General features: G+C 36.0%; 1 protein-coding gene across 2 annotated transcripts in view; it reads left to right on the plus strand.

The window, feature by feature from the left end:
* Positions 1-17772, plus strand: part of CA1 (carbonic anhydrase 1) — a 52484-nt gene that overhangs the window by 32212 nt on the left and 2500 nt on the right. The window contains 5 exon segments of one of the 2 annotated variants that reach the window (NM_001305891.1): positions 5453-5513; positions 9184-9381; positions 10569-10687; positions 14253-14348; positions 15307-15369. In NM_001305891.1, the coding sequence (NP_001292820.1) occupies positions 5477-5513; positions 9184-9381; positions 10569-10687; positions 14253-14348; positions 15307-15369 (513 nt within the window). In that variant the 5' untranslated portion in view covers positions 5453-5476. 2 annotated transcript variants of the gene reach the window in all.

Here is a 17772-nt window from a genome sequence, read left to right on the forward strand (position 1 = left end):
TTCAGGTGACTTCGAAGCAGGTGATTTACAAACCACACATTGGGAACCCACTGGATTAAGAAAAGACATGTCATTACACATGTATTTTAGAAATCTAGTCTTTGATAAGAGGATTTGAGACCTAACAAAGCTGATTTCAGGAGTAAGAAGACATTTTTTTAAAATCTTAAAAAGATTTTAGGTAGCTAGAATCCCCAAACAGATGCATGAAGGATGTTACAACAAGGTAACTAATAGAACTGACCTTCACCTCACTTAATATTACTTGAGAACTTATCTTTTTTCATATTTACATGTAGGATTTAGTCTAATATATAGCAAACAGGTATCTATGAAGCAAGTGTTTGAATTTCAGGCCACATGCAATATTTGAACTATTTTGTTTTATATCATCATCTATTTGCCTGAGAGTTAAAATCAAACTCTTTTTTTTTTTTTGAGGCTTATGTTGATCATTTATATTAGTGCAGAATTTTCTTATTTGCTTATTTAGAGATGGAGTTTCACTCTTGTTGCTCAGGCTGGAGTGCAGTGGCACGGTCTTGGCTCACTGCAACAACTGGCTCCTAGGTTCAAGGGATTCTCCTACCTCAGCCTCCCCGGTAGCTGGGATTACAGGTGCCCACCACTACGCCTGGCTAATTTTTTGTATTTTCAGTAGAGACGGGGTTTCATCATGTTGACCAGGCTGGTCTCAAACTCCTGACCTCAGGTGATCCACCTGCTTCAGCTTCCCAAGGTGCTGGGATTACAGGCACGAGCCCCCACATCTGGCAGAAGTTTATGATTTACAAATCATTAATGCATGTTATTTTCTTTTTAGGTGAAAAATGATACTTAACAGTGTCATCATCTGTTCTATAAAGACTCATTTATTTCCCAAACAGTTATAGAAGATAAGGTACAATAGTATATTTTCAATTTTAAAAATAAATTTGGGGATAGTACTATTAACCTGCCCAAGTTATCCTTCATTCAGTAGAAGAGATTCCTAATTATTAGCATAAAAGTTCATAAGACATTCTCTGAATGTGTGTGTCTTTCTAGCCAATAATTTCAGTAAGCATGACAGTCAATGAGATATACTTAAAACTTAGTGTTTTCAAAAGCATGAAATTGTAAGACATTGTGAATGCCTCTATGCATGTATTAAAATGCTTACATATAAAGAGTTGACTTGGTTGTTAATAAAAAACACTCATTAGCAGAGTTAACAACTGCATTAAAAATGAAATGTTCTAAGACAGGAAATAAAAGGTTGAAACTTTTCTTTAGTTACAGTAATAAAAGCCATAAGAGTGATGGATTTTTGAAATTTATATGTCAAAAGTTCAAACTATATTTGAAGAGTTAGATTTTGACACTTACAAAGTGTCAAAAACTTGACACTTACAAAGATCAGTGTTCTCATTCTCCCAGTAATGACTGACAGACACAGACAGGTCACTTCATTCCTCCCATTAATAGAACTGAGAGGGGAAAGGCTTTTTCCTTAATCCAAAAACAAACATGAGTATAGCAAAGCTCATTCACATGCCCAAATATCAATGTACCACAGAACCTGAGTTCAGATCACTGCACTTGGGTAAGCATAGTCCCTGATAAATATTCTATTCTTCTATATCTTTAAAAATATACAATAGTTTAAATTTAAAATGACCATTTAATTATCCTCTCTATAAGTGTTTATTGAGTACCACTGTTTTCCAGGCATGTTATAGGTGAAGAGAACATGGTGGTGAAAAAAAATGATCAAGGTTTTATCATATCATAGAGATGCCACTTTAGAGATGATTATAGACATTAAGTAAATTAATTTCATAATACAAGCAAGATAATTTCAAGATGTGACAAATGCTATGAAAGAAATAAGACAGAATGATATAATGGAGTGACTGGGAAAAGGGGGACATGTGAATTTGGAGTTCAGGAAAGTCATATCTAAGCAGGAGATATTTGAGGCCGTACAAAGGTCTGGGTACAGAGCAACCCAGACAGTAGGACAGCAAGCACAAAGGTCCTAAAATGGAAACCAGCTCGGTATGGATGGAGACAAATACAAACACTGGAAGGAATAAAGTTACCAACACAGCTTTGTTACTGGTGATGAGAAAGCCCAACTGAGAGAAAATGATAACTGTGAAATCCAGATAACCCATCCTGCCACTTCAGTTGATTAATCAGAATGTCTAGTTGTCTCAATGCAGAAATGTCCAGGCTAATATCACCATTTTCCATGACCCACTTCTCCACTGGAAATAAGATTTATCTTGCCACCCCAAATGATACCATTTCTGGAGGGGCAGGGAATTTAGGAAGCAATGTGAAAGTCAGGCCTAATTTAATAGTCAACAATGACACTTATTTTCACAATATATATTTCCTCATTTTAGGGAAAATATGAATCCCAGGAAAGCCACTTATTGTTGTGGAACTCTAAGCATTGTAGAACAGCTATGGCTTTTTGGAATTTGGTCCTGCCAAGGTGTGGATTTTTCCTTTCAGTGGCATTTAGCAGATCTCACCCATAACTAGGCATAGATGACACTTTTTTTCACTTTTTGTTCCTTTTATACCAGAGAGTTATTTTCTAAGTACAAATTTAAATTTGAAACTCACCATAATTTATTTGCTTCCAGAAGAGTTCATGTTTTTAATTTTAAAATATTAAAATAAAAATTAGATGAAAAGTATCAAAGGAACTAGAAGAATAAAAGTTAAAATAAGAACTACTAAGGCTCTTAAATATAATTTAAAACTGACTTAAATATATACTTAAAAACACTGAAGAAATGCTTTTTTGAAACACATTTTAGGGTACTAAAAAATCTTTAGGTGAAATTAATTAGTGTTAATAAATAAATGTAATAATCTAATATATATTATATATGTATAAATTTAAATTATATTATATACTACATATTCTATATAATATATAATTAAATTATATTATATATAAATTTAAATTATATATATATAATTTAAAAGTATATATATATATATATATATATATATATATATATATATATATTTTAGTTTAGAAAAGCAGAGGCTGTGTAGATTAAACTCCTTCTTGGTAGGCAAAAGTAGCCCAAAGATCATCCTGGAAAAGTATACTGGGAGGAGACTGTTGGTGAAAGTGAAGTGAATACAAAATTAAACATCTTGAATTTGGCATAGATTCAGCTGAGAGAAGCAAAATTTGTAAGCAGAAAAAGAGGGATAAAGGTAAATGGGAAGGGTGTTTGGACTCATAAAAGCTCGTTAAACTTCATATCCTTTCTCTATATAATTTTCTGCCTGAGGCAGTACACTAGCACGCCCTGGGTACATAATAAAATAAAAGGTGATAATAGTTAGGGTCCAGTGTCATTCTGTACCTAAAACTTTAAATAAATTACCACTCCATATGGATGTTAAAGCATTCATGTAACAAATCATCACATAGTCATGTAATGAAAGGGGGTTGCTGTTTTTCAAATTTGTTGATTAATAGAGCAGTTCAAGCTAAAGTTACTTTTCACAAGTATACAATATTAGGAGACAAATTACCTGGCAAAGGGTAGCCTGCTCCTGTCACTCCATGAGCTTCCAGAGTGAAGTGAGCCCAAGGATGAAGCCTGACTCTTGGTCATCTTGAGCCAAACCAAGCTACATCACCTAATCCAATCCTCCAGAAAACAGAATCAACTAGAGGTCAGCGGACAATTGTTGACAGTGGAAGGTTGAGAAAATGTATTAGCTTTGGAATTAGACAGATCTAGGTTTAAACCCTAGGCTTATGGGATATAAACAGCCACTTGCAAGCTTTGTAACCCTGAGGAGGTGTCTTCACCTCTGTAAGCCTCAATTTTTTTTAATATAAAACACAATTTTTATTTATTTATTTATTTTTTTCCAGAAACAGGGTATCACTATGTTGCCCAGGCTGATCTGGAACTCGTAGGCTCAAGAGATCCTCCCATCTCAGCCGAAAACACAGATTTTAATGCCCAATTTTGTTATAATAAGAATTAAATAAGTTGATGCACGTAAAGTTTTTAGCACAGCAGTTGATCCCTATTGGGCCTTCAATAAACAGTACTTTGAAAAAAAAATAATTCCCTTTTAAACAATATCTTCTTATGCTTACTGAAGCCATAGAATGGGAGCTTGCATCTCTTCCCACTCTGTGGATGTTCATGACCACATCCCACTCTGCCTATAAGACAATGCACCATCATTAACTGCAAAGGAGCAAACAACGTGTCTCCAGTCAGCCTTGGTGAAAATTGCCCTGATCCTTCTCTTCTTTTAAGGGTTGCAGCAGCTCCTTACAGTGTGAAACGAGGAATGACTATCATGGCATGAAAAAAGCATCACTATGGAAGCTTATTTTTCTGGTTGTCTTCTCTTTAAGCATGTTTAGAGCTTTGAATATGTAGAACTGGTCAGAGTCTGGCACATTCTAATCAGTTTTCTTTGCCTTCCTGAAAAGTCCTGTGTAGCTTCTCATCATTGAGTGGGCATCAGTTTTCATCTTGGTCCAGGCTTAACTTGGACTTAAGAGTATTGTGAGCATAGGAGGGGAATTAATTGTGGCATTTGGTGAAGGTAAGTGAAGAAGGCAACTGGATTAGGAGGCTGAAGTCTTGGCTTCTTGGCTTGTTGCTAGTTATGGCAAAGTACCTCAACATCTCTCAATTACAAAATGCTAATTCTTACTATATGGGATTTGTATGTATGTGTGATGGTGAAATAAAATAATAAGAAAGGGGTTTATAAATTATATAGAACTATTAAAAAGGAAGACTTTCATTCTAGTAGACCTATTTGATGTATCAAATAAATATTGGGCCATATTTAACTTTAATATTAATAAAATCTTCTCCATTTATGAATTCCAATATTGCTCCAAAAAGGACTTTATTCTTACCCTGTACATCTGTAAAATGTACCATTATAAATAGCATATATTACAAATGATTAGTAATTTAATTATCTGATTTTAAATTAACATTATGATACTAGTTCAGACCAGCCTGTAAACACACAAATTATTCTCCTGATAAATTACTTTTGCTTATATTGCTTAAGTAACTAACGAAGGTAGAGTTGGAAATCTTAAGTGTACAAAATATTTTCCATTTAGAAAATCTAAAGAATTATATGTGATAATATTAAGCCATATCTTCTACTAACATGAGTGAAACAGGACTTGGCTTTATAAAATCTAGGATTTGATCATTCTCTTTTACAATATAAGAAAATAAAGCAATTGAAACTAACAGCCCTTGTAGAATTTTTTACAACACTTTTTTTAGATATGTGTACTTCCTGATAAGCAGAGATGATGAAATAATGGCCTATTAAGGGCAAACAAGTTTCTATAAAAATGCCCAAGCAGGGATTTAAGGCATCTCCTGCACGCACAGTTGCAGTTAGTTATTCCAGGTATTATTTTTGTTTTCAGAAAAAGAAAACTCAGTAGAAGACAATGGCAAGTCCAGACTGGGGATATGATGACAAAAATGGTAAGAGTTCTCCTGTTTATATAGATCAAAATGATAGCTTCTTTCCATTTCCAACAGAAGAGATATTAAGCATTTAAAATAACGGTACAGCCATAGGTTAATTGTTGAACTGGCTGCTTTAAATAATTATACTATCTTTGCATGTATTCTTAGCATTGTCTTTCGGGGCATGACTGACTACAAAATATGTTTTTTTTTTTTTTTTTTTTTGAGACGGAGTCTCGCTCTGTCGCCCAGGCTGGAGTGCAGTGGCGCGATCTCGGCTCACTGCAAGCTCCGCCTCCCGGGTTCACGCCATTCTCCTGCCTCAGCCTCCCGAGTAGCTGGGACTACAGGCGCCCACAACCGCGCCCGGCTAATTTTTTGTATTTTTAGTAGAGACGGGGTTTCACCGTGGTCTCGATCTCCTGACCTTGTGATCCGCCCGCCTCGGCCTCCCAAAGTGCTGGGATTACAGGCGTGAGCCACCGCGCCCGGCCAAAATATGTTTGATATATGTACAGACATACCTCAGAGATACTGCAGGTTCAGGTTCAGACCCCTATCATTAAGCAAATATCACAAGAAAGCAAGTCATATAAAATTTGGAGTTTTCCAGGGCATTTAAAAGTTATGTTTACACTATGCTGTTGTCTATTATGTGCAATAGCATTATGTCCAAAAAATATACCTACCTTAATTAAAAATACTTTATTGCTACAATATGCTAGTGATCATCTGAACCTTCAGAAGTACTAGTTTTTTTTTTCTTTAAGTCAGAGTCTCACTCTGTTGCCCAGGCTAGAGTGCAATGGCACGATCTAGGCTCACTGCAACCTCTGCCTCCCAGGTTCAAGTGATTCTCCTGCCTCAGCCTCCTGAGTAGCTGAGACTACAGGTGCCCACCACCACACCTAGCTAATTTTTTTGTATTTTTAGTAGAGATGGGGTTCCACCGTGTTAGCCAGGATGGTCTCGATCCCCTGACCTCATAATCCACCCTCCTTGGCCTCCCAAAGTGCTGGGATTACAAGTGTGAGCCACCACGCCTAGCCAAGTATTAATCTTTTTGATGGAGAGGGTCTTGCCTCAATGTGGATGACTGCTGACTGATCAGGTGGTGGTTGCTGAAGGTTGGGAAAGCTCAAAGTTATCCATGACTTTGGAATCAACTTCTTCCAAACTCCTGTTAATGTTGATAACTTGACCTTCTCCCATGAATTATGAATGTTCATGCAGAATGGTGAATCCTTTCTAGACAACTTCAATTTCCTTTACTCAGATCCATCATAAAAAAATTATTATCTATGGGAACTACAGGCTTACAAAATGTATTCTTAAATAAGATTTGAAAGTTGAAATTTTTCCTTGATCCATAGACTGCAGAATAGATGCTGTGTTAGTAGGCATGAACATAACATCAATCTCCTTGTACATCTCCATCAGAGCTCCTGGGTGACCAGGTGCATTGCCAATGAGCAGTGATATTTTGAAAGGAATCTTCTTTTATAGAGGAGTAGAGCTCAACAGTGGGCTTCAAAATATTCAGTAAACCAGGCTGTAAACAGATGTGCTGTCATTCAGGCTTTGTTGTTCCTTTTAGAGAACACAGGCAGAGTAGATTGAGCATAATTCTTAACGGTCCTAGGATTTTCAGAATACTAAATGAGTGTTGGCTTCAACTTAAAGTCAACAACTGCATTTGACCCTAACAAAAGAGTCAGGCTATTTTTTAAAACTTTGAAACCATGCATTGACTTCTCCTCTCTAGCTATGAAAGTCTTAGATGTTATCTTCTTCCAATAGAAGGCTGTTTTGTCTACTCTGAAAATCTGTTCTTTAGTGTAGTCACTTTCATTGGTTATCTTAGCTAGATCTTCTGCATAACTGTCTGCAGCTTCTGTATCAGCACTTGCCACTTCACCTTGCACTTTCATGTTATGGAGATGGCATCTTTCTTTAAATCTCATAAACCAACCTCCACTAGCTTCTAACTTTTCTTCTGCAGCTTTTTTGCCTTTCTCAGCCTTCACAGAATTAAAGAGAGCTGTAAGCTTGTGTAATTAGGATTTGGCTTAAGGGAATGTGGTTGTTGGTTTGATCTTCTATCCAGACTACTCAAACTTTCTCCATATCAGCAATAATGCTTCTTTGCTTTCTTATCATTTGTGTGTGCACTGGTGTAGCATGTTTAATTTTCTCTAGGAACTTTTCTTTTGCATTCACAACTTGGCTAACTGGTACAAAAAGTCTACCTTTTGGCCGGTCTCAACTCTTGACATGCCTTCCTCACTGGGCTTAATCATTTCTAGCTTTTGATTCAAAGTGAGAAACATGTGACTCTTCCTCTTACTGGAATACTTACAGGTCATTGTAGGGTTATTAATCAGATTAATTTCAATATTGTTGTCTCAGGGAATAGGAAGACTTATAGAGAGGGAGAGAGATGGGGAACAGCCAGTCAATAAAGTAGTTAAAACACACACAACATTTACAGGCTAAGTTCATCATCTTTTTTTTTTTTTTTTTTTTTTTTTTGAGACGGAGTCTTGCTCTGTCGCCCAGGCTGGGGTGCAGTGGCCGGATCTCAGCTCACTGCAAGCTCCACCTCCCGGGTTTATGCCATTCTCCTGCCTCAGCCTCCTGAGTAGCTGGGACTACAGGCGCCCGCCACCTCGCCTGGCTAGTTTTTTGTATTTTTTAGTAGAGATGGGGTTTCACCGTGTTAGCCAGGATGGTCTCGATCTCCTGACCTCGTGATCCACCTGTCTCGGCCTCCCAAAGTGCTGGGATTACAGGCTTGAGCCACCGCGCCCGGCCTAAGTTCATCATCTTACTTGGACATGGTTTATGGTGCCACAACACTATTACAATAGTAACATCAAAGATCACAATGATAGATATATGAACAATTAAAAAGTTTAAAATATTGTGAGAATGACCAAAATGTGACACAGAGACGTGAAGTAAACACATGCTGTTGAAAATATGCCCCTAATAAGCTTGCTTGATGCAAGATTGCTACAAATCTTCAGTTTATAAAAAATGCAATATCTGCAAAGCACAATAAAGTGAAATTCAATAAAATGAGGTATGCTTGTATTAGAAATCTATTGCTGATAACAAAATATGTATAGTCTAATCCTATATACTATGAGTATAGATCTATATTAGTAGTATTGACAAATACATTATTTTATAGTATAATATAGAAAAGAGACCAGGGCAGTGGCTCATGCCTGTAATCCCAGCACTTTGGGAGACAGAGGCGGGTGGATCACTTGAGGTCAGGAGTTCGAGACCAGCCTGGACAACATGATGAAACCCCATCTCTACTAAAAATACAAAAAAATTGGCCAGGTGTGGTGGCACATGCCTGTAATCCCAGACACTCGAGAAGCTGAGGCATGAGAATTGCTTGAGCTTGGGACACAGAGGTTGCAGTGAGCCGAGAGCACATCACTGCACTGCAGCCTGGGTGACAGAGCAAGACTCTGTCAAAAAAAAAAAAAAAAAGAAAGAAAGAAAGAAAAGGGACATTTTCAAACACAGAATTTGTATTAATCTTAACAGAATATCATTTAATACACTTAAACCCTAATCTAGTAAGCAAACAGGTAACTACACTCCTAAAACTTGGAATCAAGCATTTGATAAAGTATTGATTTTACACATGTGTTTGTCCTTGTAGGTCCTGAACAATGGAGCAAGCTATATCCCATTGCCAATGGAAATAACCAGTCCCCTGTTGATATTAAAACCAGTGAAGCCAAACATGACACCTCTCTGAAACCTATTAGTGTCTCCTACAACCCAGCCACAGCCAAAGAAATTATCAATGTGGGACATTCCTTCCATGTAAATTTTGAGGACAACGATAACCGATCAGGTGAGCTGAAAGACCCTGCTGATATTTTTTTTCTTACAGTCTACTGGGGAAGTTTAAAAAATAGTACTCGAGAAACATGACACCCATTCTAAGTCTTTTGTGCTTGTGTGTAGCGTTACTGTAATCTAGTGAGGCATCTTGGACTTCTGGAAAATGCCCAGGTGGTAAAGACAATTTTTGGAATTCCCAGCTCTGTATTTTCAGTCTTTCTTCTCAAAGTCACCATCACATCTCTTCTGGTCATTCTGGTATCTGTGTGCTCACTTCACTCTCTCTCAATAAACAGTATTTATCCAGAAAGGTCTAGTGAACCAGTCATTACAAATATAACAACTGAAAAGAAAAATATTTTCTAATTGGGATGAAGATGAATGAGCACAGTAGAAAAGAAAAAAAAGCAGTGACTGAATTATCCTTATACTCCAGAATCTGGAACAAATTTTGCTACAGAGTTAGCTTTTCATGAAGGTTTATTGAATATTTTATTAAATGACAATTCCATAAAACAGTTCTACTGATTTAAAATGCTAAACTTGTTTGCGAGCTTCTGAAGCCTAAATTTTAAGTACTTTGGGGCTATGTCCATTATTAATATTAGATTAGGTCTGGTATGATGTGCATTTAGCTAATATTATCATTGGATAGGCTCTCCAAACAAAGTTTTAAAAGTGTCCCACTGCCCCACTGGTACTCTCTCTTGGTCCTTGGCCAGGGATTCTCAACAAAGCTGTCAATATACACTGTTGTGTCTTCATCAGTTGCAGAGTAGGTGATGAATGGTTCATTACTCAAAATAAACTACCAAAGATTTTTGATGCATATTGTCTATGTTGAAAGAATGAAGGAATAAATTTGCAAATAAAAGGAGATTCAAGGACAGCCCTGTAATGATATAATTCACTCACCTTGCAATATGCCTTCTAGGAGTTGGAAATAGGTAAAATTATAGCTCGTGTGCTGGGAAATGTATATAACTCATGGAATATCTCATCAATGCCACAGTCAGGTGTGTACCATACATATGACTGTCATCTTCATAGATGTGGGGTAAAACAAGATGAAAGTGTAGGCACTAATGTTTGTTTTCACTTCTAGTCAACACAATTTAGTGTTGGTTTGTATTAAATGCAAAGATAAGCTAGAGTTTGCGGAGCATCAGACTAACAATCGGTTCCCTTTTCTTCCAGTGCTGAAAGGTGGTCCTTTCTCCGACAGCTATAGGCTCTTTCAGTTCCATTTTCATTGGGGCAGTTCAAATGAGTATGGTTCTGAACATACAGTGGATGGAGTGAAATATTCTAGCGAGGTAATGTAATTTAGTAAGTGAGAGATAATTACCCTGAGAGTACTCCCAGAAGCAGTTTCTCCCTTCTCTCCTAAAACAACATCATAACGACTCCAAAGGAATGAGTATTCCACTAATGAACTCCCAGGTTCCATTAAAATCAAGCACAGACACATAACGTTTGGCAAGAGAGTGAAATGTTTCATGTGGAAAGAGGCAGCTAAACTCCTGAGCCCAAGATTCACCTTTCCCTGAGAATGCCTCAAAAACTGTTACCTTAATATCATGGCTAGCTTCCAAGGGTGACACTGCTCTCCTTTAAAGCTCTAACCTCAAATGGAACACACAACCATTTCCTCTTTATTTAAATGTTCAAGTTTGGACACACCAGCACTATGGTTGTGACCAAGCTGGGACAATTCAATGAGACTCTACTATCAGCTCGAATTTAACCATAGCAATGGTCACAGAGAACAGCATACACCTAGATGAGTGTCTGAGCTTCCCTGGCTCTTAAACTGCTCTCACATGGAATTTGTGACTTTTTTCAGGACATTATTACCTGTATATCCAAAGAAAAATTGAAGACATGTTCACCAAACTGTCAATAGAGGGTCTGGGAGATTAAAATGGGAGAAATTTTGCTCTTTACTTTAGATGTGTGAATTATATAATACATGTGTACCCATACACGCAGGTTGACTCTTTAATTTTGCTTTCATCAAAGTGAATTCTATAATATACATAATTTTGCAACCTGCTTTTTTCTATTTACCCATTTATCACGATAATTTTTAAAAATCAGAAGAATGGGCCGGGCGCGGTGGCTCAAGCCTGTAATCCCAGCACTTTGGGAGGCCGAGGCAGGCGGATCACGAGGTCAGGAGATCGAGACCATCCTGGCGAACACAGTGAAACCCCGTCTCTACTAAAAATACAAAAAGAAATTAGCCGGGCGTGGTGGCGGGCGCCTGTAGTCCCAGCTACTCCGGAGGCTGAGGCAGGAGAATGGCGTGAACCCGGGAGGCGGAGCTTGCAGTGAGCCGAGATCGCGCCACTGCACTCCAGTCTGGGCGACAGAGCGAGACTCCGTCTCACAAAAAAAAAAAAAAAAAAAAAAAGAAGAATGAATTTCACCTCACTTTTTTACTTTCTGTATAGTATTTCATTTGGGTGAATACATCATAATTTATTTAACTGCCTTCTATTGATGAACAATCACAACATATGATTTTTGTTTAATTGGTTTCTTTTCCTTTTATTAAAAAATGCTTCAGTAAATATATCTGTACATATATATTGTACACTAATGAAAGTAATTATGTAGGATAGATTTTTACAGGGCAGATTGCCAAGTTACAAAGTATATGTATCTTTTATTCTGATAGAATATCAGTGATTGTGTACAAATAAAACTTGCTTTACCTTGTGTTGTAAAGCACGACTAATACCTTTCAATGCTGCGAGAATCTGTTAATTGGATTTTCCCCTCCATAAAATTGAAGATAGATTAAAATTAAATGGACTAACAGCCTAAATTAGTATTATCTTTTTGGAAAGACAGTTGGTAGTATCCAAGAAAACTAAATTAGTGACTCTCTCACCTAAATTGAGAAAAATCAATATAACCCATGCTAGATATGAGAGACACTTAGCCACAAAGTTTAGCATGTGATTAAATTCAATTCAATAAACCTTCTTGGGATAGCTATAAGACACTAGATTTGAGAGACAGGGCAGCCTGTTGCCTAAGAATGCAAGTACCCAGCTGACTGCCAGGGTTTGAATCAAAGCTCGACCACTTACTAGCTGTACAACTTCGAACGAATCACTCTATGCTCCAATATTCCTATATAGCAAATCTAGATAATATAACATTAGTATCCATCTCAATGATTGTTAACAGCATGAAAAGAGTAAACCCATACAGAGCACACTTAGACCAGCACCTTTCATGTTGCATGTGCTGAATAATGTTACTTAACATTTCCATAGAGACACAAGCAAGCCCTTTTCAAGCAGGGAAGTGTAGGCATAAATTATTGTGATTAAATAAATATAGTAGTAAATGGCAGTATGACTATTCACAAAGAAGCACAGGAATACAGATGTAAGAATAATTAATTACAAGTAGGGACAGAATCTAGACTGGCATGGTCAGAGGAAATTGCAATAAGTGATCTCTCTGAATATACTGTCTTAATCATTCTTTTTTCATTCAACAAATATTCATTGAACACCTACAATATGCCAGATACTCTCTTTATTTATTTTTGGTTTGTATTTATTTATTTATTTTTGAGAAAGAGTCTTGCTCTCTCACCCAGGCTGGAGTCCAGAGGTGCAATCTCGGCTCACTGTAACCTCCTTCTCTCAGGTTCAAGTGATTCTCCTGTCTCGGCCTCCTGAGTAGCTGGGATTACAAGCATGTGCCACCATACCTGGCTAATTTTGTATTTTTAGTAGAAACGGAGTTTCACCACGTTGGTCAGGCTGATCTCGAACTCCTATCCACCCTCCTCGGCCTCCCAAAGTGCTGAAATTACAGGCGTGAGATACTGTTTTTAAAAAGTACTTGTGATCAGAACTTGCATTTGATAGGGAAAATAAAAATTTCAGAGGAAGGAAGGGAAGAAGGAAGGGAGGGAGGAGAATAGGAAGAAGAGAGATTAAATAAGCGATATGGACAGAATTGTTTTGATTTGTGGTGGTTACTTTATGTTGGATGATCAGAAAAGAATTGTTTAAGGAGTGGCATTTGAGTTCAACCCTAACTCAAGACAAAAGTCTGCCACTTGAAGATCATGGGGAAGGAAATTCCAGAGAATATTAGAAGCTAATGCAAAGACTCAAAGTTGTGATGAAGTATAATCTGTAAGATGTGAATGTTGATAGGTGGGGAAAGTAAGAAATGAATGATAATTGTTGTACTTATTGATTCAGCAATTAAAAAACCTTATCCTAGGAAGGTAAATTTAAGCAGGTTTGGCAAGAAGGAAATCTAGAGTTCTATTTTGGCCAGATTAAGTTTGAAACATCTATTAGACATCCATGTAGAGATATCAAGAATACATACATACATACTTGGATATACAAATCTAGAGTTTGCAGAGACATTAAACTGGAGATATTTGAGAGGCGTCTCAAAAGGGCACTAATGTGCTTGAAAGAATCCGTTCTTGGCCGAGACTCCCAGATACTCCAGGAACCCTTTCTCACGAATTTACTACAAAGTACCTCATGTGAGAGAAAATTACTACAATCATTTTCCCAAAAACTAGTTAGTCATGTTTCCTGATCCTTTCATAACAAAGACAGATACATTTAAAGGACTAACATTAAATAACATTATTGTAGGAAAGGACATTTTGCTTACTGGTTCCAGGTTTTGCAATCTCTACTTGGCACACAGATAACCCTTCCTAAGAGTAACAAGGTAACTCCTCTAATCCACTGGATAAAGGTTCACATAAGTTTTATGTATCTAAGCCAAGATACATCATCATATGGTAACAAGTTAACTTATAACTTACCTTTTGTCATCATACTGGTATAAATAATTAATTAACCAGAGTATCATTTTTAGCTTCATATAGTTCACTGGAATTCTGCAAAATACTCCAGCCTTGCTGAAGCTGTCTCAAAGGCTGATGGTTTGGCAGTTATTGGCGTTTTGATGAAGGTGAGTTACAGGTAGTTAAGTTACACAGCTCTGCTTCCAATTAGACCTCAAAATAGAAGGAAATAAGGCAACATATATTTTAGAATTTCTTATTTTAAAGTTCCCATTCAACCGATGACTACAGGTGAAAAAATAGTTCCCTAGGATTTTATTGCTTGGTTTTATCTCTGCTTTTCCCTCTGAGAGAAATGAGTTTCAGGTGCAGGTGAGATAGAAAGGTGTTCATAGGGAAAAAGGAATTTCTATTTCCCAGCTCTTCCAAATTCCCCTTCCTCTAAAATTCCTACCTCATAGACTCTGAAATTTATTAATTTAATATTTCATCAGGAAAGAAATATTATTAAATATTAATAAGGAAACCTGAAACCATAGATTCAGAAATTTATCAATTTAAAATCTCATTAGGAAAGAAATAAAGAGAATTTTTTCTTACAAAGAACATTCAGTTGATTTTTTTAAATGGGAGATGTTGCTCAAATACTCTATAGAAGAATCCCTGAAAAGTTCTACAAAAAAGTTATTATTAAATTGGGTATGCCTGGGTAACTAAGTAACTCTGGAAATTATAGCATCTCTACTTAACCTTTACTGAGCACTTACAATATGCCAAAAACTGTAGTAATGATAAGTAACATAACAGACCAAAATAAGAGATTTGTTTTCATGTCAGTTTTGATAAATTTCTAGATTTTGCCCTGTAAAACTTTGAACATATTGCCAACAATCAAGTTTAATCAAGTTTTTTGTTTGCTACTTTATCCATAGGTACATATTATAAACAATTTATAGAGTACAAAGGCTCTCAAAGACATACAGCTTGAAAAACTTCTCCTTCTAAAGCAGAGAGAAAATACCTTATCTCTCGTCAGTTGCTAATTGAAAAAAAATTGAAGCTTAGCTAAGCAGTGTTTGATTGACAATAATCTTTATCTCATACTTTATTTTCTTAAATCTCCAGGTTGGTGAGGCCAACCCAAAGCTGCAGAAAGTACTTGATGCCCTCCATGCAATTAAAACCAAGGTAAATACACTAAATAAGTAGTTTAAATCAGAGAACAAGAATTTACAAGTCTATGGAAATCATTTAATGAAGTATTAAAACCGGGAAGTAGGAAGGCGATAGCAAAAGCTACCAACTAAAAATCAAGGTGCTACTTCAACATTGCCTACCTCTGAGAAAGTCTCTAATGCAGGGGATTGTTTTGGTTTTTTGTTTTTCATAGTTATGGTTTATTTATTTCAGCAGAATATGGCCTGTAGAAAAGCAGATTACATAGCCATTTAAATTTGCTTGAAAAACTGTATCTAACAAAATTGTGATTTTCCATTTGACAAATAAAGATATCTCTAGTTTTTTAGCAGTACAAATATTCAGAAGTAAAGGGCATTCTTTTGAGATACGATTGATATACAATCTTTGATAACCATAACTCTCATTAGTCAACTCAAAAAATGGATTTTTTGATATACACAAACTTAGCTTTATTGTTTTAATGGTAAGTAGTTAAAACATAAATCAGAGATTTGTCATTTTTTGCAGCATGGATAACTGTCATATTTTTGTGTAAAATAAATATGACTTATGCTGATTCTAGAAAAGATTAAACTTAAGTGAGTGTCTTATAAAGTATAAATGACAGAAGATAAAAAATAAGCCCTCAACTCAAGAGTTATCAAAAAAATATGAAAAGAAAATAGAAGGAAATAATTAGTGAAGATAAAAGCAGAAAAGAATAAAATAAGAAAGAAAATTTATGGCCGGGTGTGGTGGCTCATGCCTGCAATCCCTGCACTTTGGGAGGCCGAGGCGGGCAGATTGCCTGAGGTTTCAGGATTGAGATTGCAGGAGTTCAAGACCAGCCTGACCAACATAGTGAAATCCCATCTATACCAAAAATACAAAAAATTAGCCAGGCATGGTGGCGCACGCATGTAGTCCTAGCTACTCAGGAGGTTGAGGCGGGAGAATCGCTTGAACCTGGGAGGTGGAGGCTGCAGTGAGCCGAGATTTTGCCACTGCACTCTAGCCTGGGTAACAGAGCAAGACTCTATCTTAAATAAATAAATTTTAAAAAGAAAAATGATGACTAAGTAAGGGGTAAAATTTCATCAATAAATTGAAAAGTTGATTCTTTCGAAGAACAACAAAAAAGTCAGAATATGGGGAAGCTGGATAAAGAGAAAAAAAGCCATATATATAAAACTTTATTAGAAATAAATGGGTTATGACTAAAGATATAGAAGAAAATTTTAAGAGACAAAATTTTTTATAACATTATGCCAATAAATTTGAAAATTTAGATAAAATGGATAATTTTCCAAGAAAATGTGAAGTAAGGGAATTGACTCACAAGGAGTTAGAATACCTAAATAGACTGAGAACCTAAAAGTAAATGTAAACAATAGTCAAAATGTATCTATTAAACGAAAAGACTAGGCCCAGACCATTTCATGGAAAAGGGTTACTCAACTTTTAAGAAACAATCATGCCAGTGTTAACTAACCTGCCCAGATGAAGGAACAGACAGAAAACTTCCTATCAATTTAATGGAATCGATACCAAAACCGGGTATGAAAACTACAAAACACACAAAACAGAAACATAGCATAAACTTTCTTAGGAATATAGCTAAAGGAAATCCTAACATTTATTATAACAAATCAAATTCAACAGTGTATTAAAAGAGTAGTTTCTGAATTAGTAGCGTATATCCCAAAAATACAAGAATGACTCAATATTAGAAAATCTTAAATTAATTCATTATATTAACTAAAGATGAAGAAAACCTCATGATCAACTTGTTAAGTGCTTAAAAATCATTTTATAAAAGTTAATGCCCTTTCTTTAGGATGAAACAAAATGAAAGAAAACTGCCTGAAAACTTCTTGAATTTGATAAAGAATTTTACCTAGAAACTTGTATCAACATTTAACTTCATAGTGAAACACCTGAAGCATTTTCATTTGAATCAGGCACAAGACCAAGCTGCCACTGTGACCATCACAATTGAAAATTATAATAAGGGTCCTAATCAGTGCAACGAAATAATGAAAGAGTACATACTATGACAGATATTGAAATAGCAAAAGCAAAACTATCATTACGTGCAGTTGATATCATCATTAACATCCACCTGAACACTCCAGAAGAATCATCTAAAATACAGAATGCATAAAAGATTAGCATACAAATGTCAGTACATTTCCTATACACCAGTAATAATCAGAAAAGATGATAGGAATAAATAGAATAAAACTAAAACAACCAATATGCATGTCAATAAAGATCTTTGCCATTGAAATAGAATCTGGCATCATTCCTAGAGAAAAAATAAAAGCGTTATACTAGAAGTTAAATATCTTTTAAAGATACAGATTGTAAAAACGTTTTTTGCATCTTTGCTTATCTGCAACCAAATGAAGA

This window comes from Macaca nemestrina, chromosome 8 (genome assembly GCF_043159975.1).
Source record: "Macaca nemestrina isolate mMacNem1 chromosome 8, mMacNem.hap1, whole genome shotgun sequence".
Lineage (NCBI taxonomy): Eukaryota > Metazoa > Chordata > Mammalia > Primates > Cercopithecidae > Macaca > Macaca nemestrina.